The sequence below is a fragment of the Saccopteryx bilineata genome, chromosome 5 (genome assembly GCF_036850765.1).
Source record: "Saccopteryx bilineata isolate mSacBil1 chromosome 5, mSacBil1_pri_phased_curated, whole genome shotgun sequence".
Lineage (NCBI taxonomy): Eukaryota > Metazoa > Chordata > Mammalia > Chiroptera > Emballonuridae > Saccopteryx > Saccopteryx bilineata.
The window spans coordinates 61,199,761-61,216,856 of record NC_089494.1 but is presented as its reverse complement, the minus strand read 5'-3'; the positions used below and the strand labels follow the sequence as shown (position 1 = coordinate 61,216,856).

General features: G+C 34.9%; 1 protein-coding gene across 16 annotated transcripts in view; it reads right to left on the bottom strand.

The window, feature by feature from the left end:
• The window catches only part of ATF2 (activating transcription factor 2), a 92,682-nt gene that overhangs the window by 44,716 nt on the left and 30,870 nt on the right, over nt 1-17,096 (bottom strand). For 12 of the 16 annotated variants that reach the window (XM_066233241.1, XM_066233243.1, XM_066233248.1 and 9 more), the window contains 5 exons: nt 9,927-10,023; nt 6,835-6,953; nt 6,576-6,704; nt 4,236-4,414; nt 712-826 (listed from right to left, as the gene is read on the bottom strand). In XM_066233241.1, the coding sequence (XP_066089338.1) occupies nt 712-826; nt 4,236-4,414; nt 6,576-6,704; nt 6,835-6,953; nt 9,927-10,023 (639 nt within the window). The remainder of the gene's footprint in view (nt 1-711; nt 827-4,235; nt 4,415-6,575; nt 6,705-6,834; nt 6,954-9,926; nt 10,024-17,096) is intronic. The other 4 variants (XM_066233254.1, XM_066233255.1, XM_066233256.1 and 1 more) reach the window with 1 other exon arrangement.

Genomic DNA, 17,096 nt, shown 5'->3' with positions numbered 1-17,096 from the left:
AAAATAAAAATCAGTAGGCCCTGGCCGGTTGGCTCAGTGGTAGAGCGTCGGCCTAGCGTGCGGAGGACCCGGGTTCAATTCCCGGCCAGGGCACACAGGAGAAGCACCCATCTGCTTCTCCACCCCTCCACCGCACTTTCCTCTCTGTCTCTCTCTTCCCCTCCCGCAGCCAAGGCTCCATTGGAGCAAAGATGGCCCGGGCGCTGGGGATGGCTCTGTGGCCTCTGCCTCAGGTGCTAGAGTGGCTCTGGTCGCAACATGGCGACGCCCAGGATGGGCAGAGCATCGCCCCCTGGTGGACAGAGCGTCGCCCCTGGTGGGCGTGCCGGGTAGATCCCGGTTGGGCGTATGCGGGAGTCTGTCTGTCTCTCCCTGTTTCCAGCTTCAGAAAAATGAAAAAAAATAAATAAATAAAAATAAATAAATAAAAATCAGTATTAATATTTGAATTTTAAAAATTTAGTTAAATTGAAATGTGCCAACTAGGAATAATGTTCTTAATATTAAAAATATGAAGTACACAATTAAGATTTCTAACTATGTTTCCGTTGAATGGTATGTTATCACTAAAAAGATCAATGAATAACTACTATTTGTCACTAGTATTTTGTTGAATTCACTTTAAAATAAACCATCAAACAGCCCAACATCTGATTACAAAGATGTTTTGCCACAAGGAAAAAATTTAAATAGTCTAAATCTCAAACTTACTGGGACTGCAGCTGGAACATGCACATTAGAACTTGTAATAGATGCAGGAATAGCAACAGGCATTGTTTGTCCATTGGGAAGATGTAACAGAAGAGGAAATGGACCTGGTACAGGACTAAGAAAAACAAAAGACAGGAATTAAAGAAGTCTGTATGAATCATCTTTACAACCATAAGAGTATTTTTACTCCTATTACTATAGCATTTAAAAATAAATTGTCTAACCATTGCAAAGCAAATTGCAAAATTTATTTCAATTGTATCTTAAATGCCTAATGTATGCAGTGATATGAAAAAGGGGGACTTCCAGTCAAGATGGAAACATAAGTAACTGCAGTACTCGAACGCTTCCACACCAAAATTACAACTACAGAACCACCACCATTCAGGAAAGCCTGAAATCTGGCTCAACGGAAGTCCTACAACTAGAGATTTAAAGAACAAGCTACATCAAGACTGATAGGAGTAGAGACAAAGAATGGGCTGGTCCTACACACACGTGTGGTGGTTTAAAATTTGAAGCGATATCTCAGCTGCAGAAGTTCCCTGACCCCCCCAAGGAGCAAGGGGTGCCAGACCCACACCATGCCTGCCAGCCCAGGGTTCCAGTGTTGGAAAGAGAAGGACCAGTAACTTCTGGTTATAAAAACCAGCAGGGATTATGGCTAAGTGAGACAGAGGGCTGACAGAGTACCATGCAGTTCCTCTTAAAAGACCCACACCGACTCAAACTCATTCCCTCTGGCCTTCAGTGCTGGGGCAGCAGCTTGAAAGGAACCAGGGATATACCGGGAGGAAGTGAACTGCCCAGTGTCACGGTAAGGATGGAGTGGGGAGAGCAGCTCTCTGCCACACAGAAGTGCTGGTAAAGGTCATCATTACTTTTCTGAAACCTCCCCCAACAGAGCCCATAGGTGGGCACCGTATCTTAATCTCCATCAACCTGGCTCATACTGTTTGCCCCACACTGGTGATTCTCTGAGACCCCGCCCAAGGCCCATCTAAGCCACGTCTAGTGGCTTTTCCATATAGCTGGCCTTTCTTGTCTCATGCTTCAGACTTTCCTAACTTTTCTCAAAACAGCAGCATGTGGCCCCTATGTACCCCATTACCTCTTGCTAAGTGGCCCCAAGCCTGGCACTAGCAGAAGCCCACCTCAGTTAGCAGCCTGGCCTCTACTAGGCACCTTCAAGCCCAGCACAAGTAGCAACCACCTGCAGATCTCTCTGTAGCTTGTGTTGGATGGCCCAATGCAAGGCACATGCAGTGCCAACCCTGCACCTCTTGGGAGGCCTCAGAGCCAATGCACCTGGTGGACAGCTTCAGACAACACCAGATTACAACCCTAACATCTCCACGAGCAACACTCAAGGGGTGAATCAGGTGAGCAACAAAGCCCCACTGAAGCAAGTCCTGCTCCAAGGGTCGATTCCTGCACAGCAGCTCCACCACTGTGGTTGCAGCCAGTCCTCACAGCCAACGGGCCTGGGGGGAGAGGGTTAATCCCTCTCCATGCCACTAATAGCAGTCAAGGCTCAACTATAACAGGAGAGTACACACAGCCTATACAAGGGCGCCTCTGGAGCACCCTGCTTGAGTGACTGCGGAGGCTGTGCCACTAAGCCCTACAGGACACCTATTACACAAGACTACTCTACCAAGTCCAGAAATGTAGCAGCTCTACCTAATATATAAAACAAACATAGCGAAGCAGCCAAAATGCGGAGACAAAGGTCCCAAATGAAAGAACTGGAGAAATCTCCAGAAAAAGAACGAAATGAAATAGAGGAAAGCAAACTCCCTGATACAGAGTTCAAAACAACGGTTATAGGATGCTCAAGGAACTTAGTGAGAACTTCAACAGCATTAAAAAGGACACAGAAACTATAAAAAAGAACCAGGAAAAAATGAAGGATACACTAACTAAAATAAAGAATAATTTACAGGGAATCAACAGTAGAGTAGATGATGCCAAGAATCAAATCAGCATTTTGGAATATAAGAAAGCAAAAAACACGAAATCACAATAGCAAAAAGAAAAAAAAAAATGAAGATGTTATAAGGAGCCTCTGGGAAACTTCAAAAGTGCCAACATCCACATCATGGAGGTGCTGGAAGGAGAGAAGAGCAAGGAATTGAAAACCTATTTGAAGAAATAATGACAGAAAACTTGCCTAACTTGGTGAAGGAAACAGACACACAAGTCTAGGAAGTACAGAGAATCCCAAACAAGATGAACCCAAAGAGTGGTCCATACTAAGACACATCATAATTAAAATGCAAAAGATTAAAGACAAAGAGAGAATCTTAAAGGCAGCAAGAAAAATAGTTACCTCAAGGGAGCTTCCATAAGACTGTCAGCTGATTTCTCAGCAGCTTTGCAGGCCAGAAAGGACTGGCAAGAGATATTCAGGAACCTACAACTAAGACTCCTCTACCCATCCAGGCTATCATTTAGAATCAAAGGATAGATAAAGAGTTTCCCAGACAAGAAAAAGCTAAAAGAGTTCACCACCACCAAATCAGTATTACCAGAAATGTTAGAGTCTGCTTAGAGAAGAAATAATTATGATTAAAAATATGAAAATAAAATGGTAATAAATGCATATCTATTAACAAATGAATCTAAAAAAACAAGATAAAGAAACAAGTGGAATAGAAGACTGTGGACAGAGAGCATTTTGATGGTTGCCAGATAGTAGGGGGGATTGAGAGGATGGATGAAAAAAGGAAAGGAATTAAGAAGTACAAATTGGTTATTACTGAAGAGTCATGGGTTTATTGATCAATGTCATCCCACTGAATTTAATTTCTAAAAAAAGAATAGTCATGAAAGCCTGACCTGTGGCGGCAGAGTGGATAGAGCATCAACCTGGAATGCTGAGGTGCTGGTTTGAAACCCCAGTTTGACCGGTCAAGTCACATATGAGAAGCAACTGCTACCAGTTGATGCTTCTCACTCTTCCCTTACTTCTCTTTCTCTAACGTCAATCAATAAAATCTTTAAAAAAATTAATCATGGGGATGTGAAGTACAGCATAGGGAATATAGTCAATAATATTCTAATAGTTATGTATGGTTTCAGATGAATGCAAGATCTATTAGGATGATCACTTAGTAAGGTATGTAATGTCTAATCACTGGGGTGTCCACCTGAAATTAATTATAATGTATGTTAACTGTAATTGAAAAATAAAAAATGATTAAAAAAATTTTTAAACAGAGAAAGTCATGGGTTTACTATACTTAAAACTATTTCCAATATATTAAATGGGAAAAATTTTTGTCAGAAAGCTCTTAAGAGTTATGTGTTTAAAAGAAATACCATCTAAGTTTTAGGTATTTATTTTCTAATTAAATAATATATATGTTTTAAAAAGCGACCCAAGTAATTTTTCCAAAAACCAAAGCATGCAAAATATCATACACACACAAACACTAAGGTCACAATTTGAACGATAACATGATAGAAACTTAACAATTCATGAATAGTTCAATTTGGCCCAAATCACTTAAATCACTTACACGATTGGCCTATTAGAGGATGGTGCTTGCGTGATTACAGTACTTGAGGTTGGTGAAGGTACTGCCTGCTGAATAATTACACTTGAGTCAGAACTTGTAAGCAGCACATTGGGAACCTGTAATGATGCTGGACGAACAATAGTTGATGTTGGCTGTGCAGTTTGTGCCAATGGTACTTCCTATTTAATAATGAGACAGAGAAAGAGTGGAATTTTAAAATTCAAGTCAATTCATATACCTTAATGAACAGAATATAACACAATTTGAAAAGCATCTATAGGCTAATACTTAACAGCCCCCAAATAAATTAATATCTAAAGTTAATTAAAAGAAATGTTTAGAAGCAGCTGTAAAGTTTCAAATGCAACAGTCATATTTTAATTTAAAAATATCTGAGTTTTTTCAGTACAATTTCTTCTTTCTATCAATCCAGAAATAAGTTAGACTGAGCAACTTGGCTATGATTTCATAAGAATTTTAGTAAGAAATTTTTTTTATATAAAATCCATTCTCATAGATTCACAGAACTTGAAATCCAGAAGGGACTGCCTAGTTCCACTCTACCATGATACTATAAAAAGAGGAAAGAATATGTGTAGGGAGATGAAGTTATGGCTGATAAAAATTAAATAATAGAAATATTTAAAATATTTTTAAAGCAATGCAAATGTTTGCTTTAGGTACCTGCCCCTCCATTATCATTAATATCTCAGTATCAAAAGGCCAAGTAATACTAATATTTTGAAGATAAAACACATAATAGTACAATGGTTTTCAACTGCTGGTCTGCAAAAGAGTCTCCAGTTTTCATACAACAAAGTATAAAATACACAATAATTATATAATTATAAAATAGTTATTGGCATGACATCTTTCCACGTTAAAGAAAAATGCAGAATTTGTGAGTTAACCAGGACCTCACAGATGGTCTTTTCCCCAGTTTTGTAGATTAGGAAATAAAGAAATTATGAGCCTTACTCAGAACTTCTTTACTAGTTAGTATAAAAATCAGGTCTACTGTGTACTTTGAATTAGCCTTTAAGCTGCAACTTACTATCAAAATCTTATTAGGCTACATAGAATGATTATATACTACTGGAACCTCCTCTATTCAACAGGTTCGAGAATTTACAACATGCTCTCAAGGACTAGTGGGAAGAGACAAACAATTAACAAATAAAACGAAAATTTCAGATTGAAACGTGCTATAGAGTAAAAGTACAACAATAAATAACGAAAGATTAAATGAAAGAAGGTTAAAGTGGGCTACTTTAGATAGTAAAGTAAGATGAGCTTCTTTGAAAAAAATAGTATTTTCTACTGATACTGAAAAGATTAGGAGAACATTCTAGGGAGAAGGAAGCAACATCAAGAGTAAAGCCTTTCAGGTAGGAAAAAGCTTATGGTATTTTATTAATACACCAGAGAATGGCATAAGGTGAGGCTGGAAGGGTAAACAAACCCAGATCAATGAGGGCTTATGGAAGGAGTGTAAGTTACCTTCAATGCAATGGCAAACCACTGAAGGATTTCAAGTAGGGAAGTGACAATGTATTATGATGGTTTGAACTAACGTGGTGACACTGAAGACAGAAGAGGATAAATTAAATATACTATCAGGAAGTAGGTCTGATAAGATTTGCTATTGGTTTCAGTGTGAAGGAAAAAGAAAAAAATTAAGGATTTTTGGCTTGAGCAACTAAATGGATTAGGAGAACATGTACTGAAATAGAAAAAGCTGTGGAAAGAATCAAGGGCTCTGATTTAGACATATTAAATTTGAGAGCCCAGATGGTCCCAAGTTACCAGACTATTCAAAATCCAGAATTGAGGCCCTAAACCACCTAGTAAAGGCCTGTACTAAGACAGTATCATCATCATCTTAGTGGCTGCTACCCAAGATCCATTACTGAGAATGAGTTACTGCCCTTAAGTTAATGCCCTTAACCCTTTAAAAGCCTAAATAACTTTTGTTCAATTTTTCATTGTAAAGATCCCAAAGCTGTCACCATATAAAAGTAGTTAAAAATAAAATAGCAAAATCCAGAAAATTAAGTTTATAAATTTATATATCCCTTTAAAAAGTTTTATCTAAAAAGACTGCTGTTCTCCTTATAAATTTTATGTGTTTAATAGAAGCTAATTATCTATGGAGGTAGACTCTTCTTTCCCTGAAATTTCTATGAGTATTCACAGGCTTTCACAAATAAGACTATCGCAACCTGACATTGAATTATGTACAATTTATTACCTTAACATTTTATGTAGCTCAAATATTAATCTTAGGGTGCTCATTTTTCCACTTAGTTTGTGTTTCTACCATAAATCCAAATTTCTCACCTTTTCATCACTGGTGGTAGACTCTGGGTGAGGTAAAGGACTATCTTGGTGAGTTGTCTCTACAACAGATGGCTCCTCAATTTTGCTTCTTATGATGGGTGTAGCAAGAGGGGATAAATCTAGAGGCATCTAAGATAAGCATGAACATTAAAGAAAATGTTAACGGTTAAAAAATAGCCAATCAGTATCTCTAAAGTAAGAAAGAAGTGTAAACTGTAATTGTTCTGTAAGTACTCTAATATCATGGTTAACAACATACTTTTTTAATGTCATCTTCTGAGGCTTTCTTGAATTCATTCTCAAATGGACTTGCCAACTCATTAAACAAACCCACTTCTTCACAGTTTTTCAAGAATCTTGTTGGTGTTGGGGTCTGATCTGAAATAAATGTCAAGAAGCAATCACATAGATTTAAATATCATGAAGAGCCCTAAAATAAACCTAGTATATTAACAAATTAGCAGGACTGGTTCAGTCAGCTGTTAATTCTTTGGAAAGTCCTCTTCCTTTAAAGCAAACAAAATTTGGTTAAGTTTTTGTTGCAGTTCAAGGTATTTCCTCTAAGTTTATGAACCATGAAAGAAGTCCTTTTTGTTTCTTAGTCCGTACCTTCTCTCTGAGTACAGTGACATAACATCCTCTCCTCAGAGCTCAACTATTACTCACACAATAAGAATTTTAAAAATTTTATTTTAAAAATTATGTTTAAAATATATACATGCAATTTGGGGAAAATTAAGACAAGCGCATGTATATTTATTTACTCTAACTTCGCCTTTCCACTAGATTTCATAAATTATGAAAGCAAGCTTAAAATAAAACAATCTTTAGCAGGTAAATCAAAATACTACAAGGAAATAAAAGGTTAAAATAAGAATCTACAACAAACTAAAACAAAATTCTCCTTATTACTACCTATTGGAGCTAATTTTCTATTTTAATGAATTTTTCAAATCTGTATGAGGACTAGCTATGTAAGAGTTCCAGAACTATAAAGTTCTAGCTTAATTTCTAGGCAGCAGAGGAATAGTCAACTTCACATTCTCAAAACTTGAAATATTTCCATTGTATTTGAATATTACTCATGCTATGTGCACTAACACATATACTGAATAATACACATGTATATGTGCTAGTTATAGAAAAAAATGACTGTGTTAAAAAATGTAAATTTATAAATTTTGTCTGTTAAGTCTTATTATTTTCAAGGCTATTTATTTATATTGATCAGAGTTGGTAGCACAAAATTCTAGTCACATTTTATGTTTTAGGACTTCAATTTTATAAGTTATACCACAAATCTAGCCTAAGCTAAATAAAAGTATAAGGATGACTTCTAGTTTAAGATAAAATACTCATAAAATCTTGTGAAATTAAAATTCACATATTTGTTAATTATTGTGTCCCATAAAGAAGGCATTATTTACTGTTTTATCTTCGCCCTCACACATCTACTAATATGATATTATATTGAGTATTAATATGTTACTATAGATGTAGTTAGCATTAAAATGATCTACTTGTCACACACATTACACATAATGTAGGCCTATCTCAGATACTGTAAGAATTATCAGAATTACTAAGGAGACTCTAATGTATCAGTCACCCTTTTACCTGTTAGTCTTATATAGTCCCTACCCCCTAAAACATTTCCAAAATCATATTATAAGGGTCCATGTACACATATCAGCTTAGGTCATCATGACCGAATTAGTACACTGAATATAAATTTGAGTCTTTTGTTCACAGTTATAGGCTTTACCTAGCTAAGCTCAACAGAAGGTTCTGAATTTGTGTTAAAGAGAGAAAAAGTCTTAAAAATAAAATGCATATGCACAAATCACTTTTATCAATGATGACTGGAATGATCAGGCTTGAGAAAGTCAACATAGGCACAATCATTTAAACATGTAGATGGCTTATGACTGTTGCTCATCAAATATGTACTACACACATCATGCATTCCATTATATAGTAATGCAAAACTACTCATCTTGACATGTTGATAAAAAAATGGTCAAGTGCTTGGTTTGAATGCAATCTATTTTTCTATTGTATTAAATGCAAAAAGAAAAGTAATTTCTAGAAAGCAATCTCAAACACTTTAGAGTCAAAAAGTTACAAAGAGAGATATTGCTCTAAGGAAGTCAGTTTCAGAGGAGCAAAGACTTCATGCCTACCAGAGTGAACCTTCCAGGTTGTTATTATATGTTATTATACTGCTTATTTGACTGGTTCTAGCTCATAATATCTGATGCAAACTCTCTAAAATGCACAACTCATTTTTTTTACGTCCTTTCACTTACAGAATTGAAGATAGACTGAACATTCCCCCTACATTTTTCATAAATAAATTATTTTGACAAATTACCAACTTTTTGTTACCTCCAATTTTTTCATTACAAAAATTTTGATCCTGGAAGTCCTGGAAGAACCATCTAATATTTGCCTTATTATCTTTCCAAGACTGCATATGAAAATGTGATCTCTACATTTGGGTAATAATTTAACAGTATTAATAATATTCAGTATTCAGGTATAATACAGACTTATGAAGAAAATAACCTAAGCTTTACAAGGAAAAAAAATTTAGTGTTATTTTTAAATATTTAAGATATATAAATCTGTGGTTATGACATTAAACGCCTGGAATTTGTATAAATATAAATATACTAAATGTCATATAAACTTTTTCTTATCACAATACTCATAAAATACGTAAGATGCAGTGAAATTAAACATATTGTGTGTGTACATATATATAGAGGTATGCTTATATACATTTAAATACATATTGTGAAAGATAATCATCTGTTTAGTTGATACTGTATGTTCATAGGATCAACATACAAAAACATTGATTCAATTTAGTAGAGTATTCAAAGTATTTTACTAACACAGATGTTTAGTCCAAAAATGAAACAGAAACAAAATCGTAATGAACATGTTGGCTAAGTGCTCTTTCCTCAACAGGAGGAGCATGATCATTTTCTATCTTTGCACAGCACTGTAGACCCAATAGTGAATAAAGAAACAGTGACTAAACATCCCATTAGTTCAATTATCTATTATATGTAAATTTTAGAGATGGTATGAATGCTCCCAGGTTTCTAATTAACTTCCACAAAACTGACATTGAAATCTACATTTGAAAACCATACAAAAAGTGAAATGAATGGTCAGAAGAAAACATGGAGATGTAATGGGTAAAATACATGTTGCTAACATTTACTGTAAATGAAGTCATTGGAATATCACCAGACTATATTATTTACAGAGAATACACAAAAATTGTGCACATTCCAGGTGAAATATGTATATAAGCTATTAATAAAAGCATATACTAACCAGCCACAATGACACTGTCATTACGTGCTGGACCAAATTTCAGTGTCATCTCATGTTTATGTTTATGGACAGCCAAATGATCCTCGTTGGTAAAACGCTGTGGCAAAAAGTTTTAAAATATAGTTAAGATTTTCAATTTGATCAAATAAGTAAAATAAGGAAATTCATTTCCACAACATGTAAAACCACCATTAACAATAAAATAGTTTGTTAACTATAAAAGAATCTAATGTTAGTAAAGATAAACATACTAGATTTCAAACAATCATAGAGAAATCCATTACCCAAGAATAAGCAATGCTGATATATCACTAGGTCACACAGCTCATTTGAGAGCACATAAAAACAAAACTTGAGTCAAACTATATAAATTCAATGGACACTAGAAATAGATCACTGTGAATTTTTGCCATATCGCAGTAGAAATTCACGTTCCATGGTGTAATGACTTTTGAAGAAAGTACTGTAATTACATAGATTTCAGGTTACTTACCACTTTTAAAATGAGAATTTTCTTATAAAACTGTAACTCCTGGATGAATTAGTAAGTAAATCAGGTTATGTTACCACATATAAGAAGAATGCCTCTGTCATAATTCAGTGAAGAATTAGCAACAGTACAATATAGTCAATTTTTAAATAAAATTTTAACAAAATATTTTTTCATCTTTTCCCTCCACTACAGTTCTTATATTAAAAATGAAGCAAAATTACTTCTAAAGCTACATTTAACTTGGATAGGTCCTGCATGCCAAAAGTAACATTTATGATTACAACATTATAAATGCATAATTTAAATACTTCCTGAATGTCTAAATATCAACCTTTATGAAGGTATTCTTTACTAAGAAACTAAAAATTGGGTGCACTTACTCTTTGTTATTTCAGAGCAATAATTATAAGATGCCAAATTAAGAGATCCAAACTCACTTTCTAAACTAGGTATGTCATTATAAATGGGGATGTTAAAATTATATATATGTAAGTTTAGTTCCCCCATCAAAAGGGATCAAAATGGATTCCTTTTCTTTTGGTCCCCCCTCCCTCCCATCTAATTCACTATATTCTTTCATGCAACTAGTAACAGTAATTTTAGGGTAACAATTAAACTATGAAAAAAAAATGAAACATTTCTTTCCATTGTGCATTTTATTCTAAAAATCTTCTAATTATTCTGAAAGTATGACACTAAGTACCTATATCATTCTAACAAACCAACCAGATCTCAATCTCTAGAAGTTAATGTCTCTCATTTATGCCCATTATGCTCTGTGCAATGCCTTAGTTATACTAGCCATCAATATTACATTAATAATTTTGTATGCCTGTCCTTTAAAGTAGGCTGAGCTCCTCCAAAGTTAACATACAGTAAGTATTCAATAAATGTTCAAAAAAAGGGTCACTGACTTGAGCAAGGGGTCACTGGCTCTGTTGTAGCCCCCGGTCAAGGCACATATGAAAAAGCAATCAATGAACAACTAAGGTGCTGCAATGAAGAATAGGTGCTTCTCATCTCTCTTCCTTCCTGTCTGTCTGTCCCTATCTATCCTTCTCTAGCACTAAAAAAATAAAATAAAACTAAAACAAAAAAAACAACAGTTGAATCTTTAAGCCTAGCGTAAAGAAGAAATGAAAACACCAAAACTACAAACTTGTTCAGTAAAGTGAATTAAGCTTTCATTTAATTTGGCAATATTTTGCTATCACAGTAAGTATGGTTTACCACTAAGCCTTTAGGTTGCTGTACATACCAATGGAACAATATCTATTATTATATGACTCCTCTTCAGAACCTGCTTGTGGTCCCACTGAAGGTGAGTATTCAGATGAAACAGTACCTCTATACCTTGAAATAGTCAGTCACTCAGTCCTCAAATATTTACTAAGCACCAAATATAGGCTCTAGGAGCAAAATCCAGTTCTTCCCCGCTCAAGTGCTGTTCTCCTATGCGTCATTATAAGAATCCCCACCATATTTGGAGAAATAAGTAATCATCCTTTGACAGACTGCTGAATTGAACAAAGCTCTTGGAGAATGAACATATCCATAGAGTTCACTGGCATTATTTCATTGTTTTTAACTTTGCATTACAGTTTTAAATGTACATGTCTTACATTCCACACTAAATGCATCTTAGAGTAAAATCCACTTTATGTTACAAATAACCTAAAAATGTAGCTTCTCCACATGAGAGGATCATTAAACATTTGTGAGAGAATGTATTATATTTTCGTAGAGGTTCTAGATTTTAAAACGGCAAAGTCAATATAATTAATAGATAAGAAGAACTTGGAAAATTATCTCCCGGGAATTTTACTCTACCAGTATCTTCTGCTTGGATTGGCCTGACCACAAATATTCAAATCAAAGAGCAACTACATATAAATAAACAACATTATGTTTTGTACAAAATGTGAAAATGGCACAAAGACTGATTCTAAGTGAAAAGGAGCAGCTAGAAAGGCCCTAAAGATGATTTATGGTCTTACTAATATTAACAGGAGAAAGGAGAGAAATATGAATGTAGGATCTCCAGATCAAATTTACCTAAATGCTATTTATAAAGTGACTGTTCATTGTATAATGATAAAATTTTATATAAAAGGATAAAATACACTGAAATTGGCCCTTAATACAGGTGAGTTTAACCTTGGCTATTATGGAAGAAAATTTATTTACCTTTAACAAGAAACCTAAAGACAGTGTCAAAAGGCAATTGTCAAAAAGCAGTCACCAAAAGATATATACAGGAGTAGGCAAAAGTAGGTTTACAGTTGTATGTGAAAGAGTGTAGTCTTGTATTATTTATTTTATTATATACATTACAACTGTAAGCCTACTTTGCCCATCCCTCTCTCAATATTTATATATATATATGAATAAAATGCATTTTTTCAACACATAAAATAGTTATTACATGCTTAAATAAAATATTTGCAAAGTCTATTTAAATTATTTTCCAGCCAAATTAAAGTTCACCCTAAATAAAAGTTTTGAAGAAAATTGTAATGACACTGCTAGTAATTAACATATTGAATTCATATAATTAAGAGCACAAATCCAATGAGAAATATGCACAGTATTGTATTAAGCAAGACTTTCAGCATCTAGCTGAATAAACAATGGGAAAGGCAGTCAAGAACAGGATAATCATCTCTCTAATAAGGTTAAAAAAATGAAAGGTAACCCTTGATAGATTAGAACAGGGGTCCCCAAACTTTTTACACCGGGGGCCAGTTCACTGTCCCTCAGACTGTTGGAGGGCCGGACTATAAAAAAACTATGAACAAATAACTATGCACACCGCACATATCTTATTTTAAAGTAAAAAAACAAAACGGAAACAAATACAATATTTAAAATAAAGAACAAGTAAATTTAAATCAACAAACTGACCAGTATTTCAATGGGAACTATGGGCCTGCTTTTGGCTAATGAGATGGTCAATGTGCTCCTCTCACTGACCACTTCTGGAAGTGCGGCAGGGCAGGACAAATGGCCTCAGGTGGACGCATGCGGCCCACTGGCCATAGTTTGGGGACCCCTGGATTAGAGGAATGTGAACCCAGAAACTTCTATAATAAATTGATAATAAATTCTGCTATCTGAGGAATATGTAATTACAAGGCTTGAACACACTCACTAGAATTAACTTCCTAAGAAATCAGTCATTCTACATTTATCTCACACATACAATATAGATTACTCCTAACAGATAAATAGGTACAGCTAACTAATTGGCCATCAGAACACCAGTTGGAGGATCTAGTCAACATTAGAAAATACTGATTAACACACACACACACACCTCCATTGAAACTTTAATAAAATGAATCTTTATCGCCGTCATAAAACAGCTTATAATGTATAAACATTTAACCAAAAAATAAATTTTCAATAAGTATGTCATAAAAAGCAAAAGTATTATAAAAAAAAATAGAAGACTTCCAATGTTACATGACTTTTTCACTAAATTATCTCACTTGGTCTGTTTGGACGAATTCAATGGAACACCACTTAAAACAAAAGAAATTAACAGAATTCTATCTGTAAAATACCTAATCGTGACTGAAGCATATAAAAAAAGATTTAATAGCAAGAGCCAACAGTTAAAATGCTTTGCATTAATTTCTACACGTCTCTCTCTCTGAAATATTATCAACAAAATATATTTTTTAAATGTATTTAAATTTTTAAATTTAAGTCTAGTAAGTGTGTTAAAGCTAAAATTCAAATTTGGAATAAAGACAAAAATTAATTTACAGGACCACTATTTCTAAAATCAATTATTATTAGAAATTTTGATTTCCTAAGAAATATTATTTGAATCTAAAGATAGACTATTCCATTACTGTTCTCAGAAAAATTTAACAAATGGATGAGGCTAACATTAGCCAGATTACTATTTTTATCAGTAACAGTTATATTATTATTACATTGTGACTATTTTAAATCCCGTTGAAAACAAATATAGGCCCCCCCACCCAAAATTAGTAATACCCCAAACTGGAGTGTTTATGATGAAACCAGTGCTTAAAAAATCTATCAGAATAAAAAACTGGTTTAGCTTTTAAAAATATGGCAAAATGTATGAAGAACATCAAAACCGTGTATAGGTTTTGATCAAGTAATTCTATTTTTAAACTGTATTTTGAGAAATTAGAGATGCATATAAAGTTATGTAGGATATTCACCATGCTGTTTATAATACTAGAATTATAAAATTATAATTGTTATATACTTATATGATATGTATTTTATATAATTTTATAATAAAATGAATTATAAAAATTTTCTAAATTATAAAATTATAAAAGTCCATAATAGAGGAATGGGCAAATAAATTATGAGATATGCTTTGACAATAGGACATAGAAACTTAAACCCGTGTTTTCAATTAACACAAGATGTTTATGACACATATAATATAATCTGCATACAAATAGAATATAAAACTATATAAGTACATATGGTTCCAATTTTTAAAAAGATTTTTTATTTAATTTATTGAGGTGACATTAATGAAATTATACAGACTTCAGGCACACAACTCTACAGCTGTCTATTGCACTGTGTACTCAGCACCCCAAGTCAAGTCTCCCTCCATTACCATCTAACCCCCTATGTCTTCCTTCACCTCCGCCACCCTCCTTTCCCTTCTGCAACACCAACACTGTTGTCTGTGTCTGTATTTTTCTTCCCTTAATCTCTTCACCTTTTTTATCCAGCCCTCAAATAGAATACAAAACTATGTAGGTGCAGTATGGTCCCAATTTTGTTTTAAAAGTAAAAGGGGAGAAGGGGCCCTGGCCGGTTGGCTCAGCGGTAGAGCATTGGCCTGGCATGCGGAAGTACCGGGTTCGATTCCCGGCCAGGGCACACAGGAGAAGCGCCCATTTGCTTCTCCACCCCTCCCCCTCTCCTTCCTCTCTGTCTCTCTCTTCCCCTCCCACAGCCAAGGCTCCATTGGAGCAAAGATGGCCCAGGCGCTGGGGATGGCTCCTTGGCCTCTGCCCCAGGCGCTAGAGTGGCTCTGGTCGCAACAGAGCGACGCCCCGGAGGGGCAGAGCATCGCCCCCTGGTGAGCAGAGCGTTGCCCCTGGTGGGCGTGCCGGGTGGATCCTGGTCGGGCGCATGCGGGAGTCTGTCTGACTGTCTCTCCCCGTTTCCAGCTTCAGAAAAATACAAAAAAAAGGGGGAGAAGGATTTATATAATGCTCCAAATGTTAACAGAGTCTTCCCTGAATTTTATTTTGTCCTTTTAAGCCTGTCCACACTTTCTGTGAAACTTTTGTTATTAAGAGGAAATAAAAACTTTGTTAATTCAAAGATAACAAATACAAAGACCTGTATTCAAATATACCTTGATGTATGAACATTCTATTTACAAAAGAAGGCTTGGGTACAAATTTATTTCCAATACTTGCTGTTTCTGTGACTAAGAGAAATTCATAATGTTTACATTCAGTTGTTCAACTGTAAAATAATGCCAGTAGCACCTATTTCACAGGGTTGTTGCAAGGATTAAATGACATAATACACATAAGCTTCTTAGCACAGTGACTAGCTAAGTTAAAAAAATATATAACCATTGTTTTATTATTATGACAACTATTATATGAACCTTTATTTTCTCAAATATTTATCTTATTTTTTTTGAGAGAGAGAAAGAAAAAGAGGGAGAGAGGCAGGAAGGGAAAAAGATGAGAAGCATCAACTCGTAGTTGCATCACTTTAGTTGTTCACTGATTGCCTTGACAGGAGTGGGAGGTTACAGCCGAGCCAGTGACCCCTTGCTCAAGCCAGTGACCATGGGATCATTTTGATGATTCCATGCTCAAGCTGGCAGGCAACCTTAGGATTTCAAACATGGGACTTCAGCATCCAGGCTGATGCTCTATCCACTGTGCCACTACAGGTCAGACTAATTTCTCAAATACTTTTGAATCTAGTTGGGGAACAGATAAATAATAGATATAGTATACACTTAATATTTGAAAGCTCTATTCTATTTCATAGGTAACTTTGTGTGTGTGTGTTTCTGAAGTAAAGTTTTTGTTATTATTGTTATTGAATAAACTTTTTAATATGAAAAACTTAAATTTACAGAAAACTTGCAAAGGTACCGTAATACAGAGAGTTCTCACACATTCGAAACCCAGTTTCAGTTCCCACTAATGTTCTTAACTTACTGTGGTATGTTTATCAAAACCAAGAAACCAACACTGCCACATTACTGATAACGAAATACTTTGGTAACTTTGTTTTAAACTTTAAAAAATATTAAAGCAGGTCCCTGAATAGCCTTTCCTCGTCTATGATGAAGTTTCATTATATGTTGTTCGGCTTAAAGTTACAAAAGCTATTTACAACATTAAGTGAGAACTTACTGTACCCAGCTTAACCAAATTCAGGCTCCAAATGATTTCTTGCTATGTCCCCAAATTCCAGATCATCTCTGGAAACTATGACAAGCTGTCTCTCAATCTTCACTCGTCAAAATTTTTCCTTCTATAAAAGTTCCCAATTTTAGTAGAGTACCTGGCTGCCCAGAACAAAGACTACATTTTCTAGCTTCCTTTGCAATAAAATGGGCATGTGATTGAGTTCTTGCCAAAATGAATAAAAATTATATGCACTACTTCCAGTTAATGCTCATAAAATGGCAA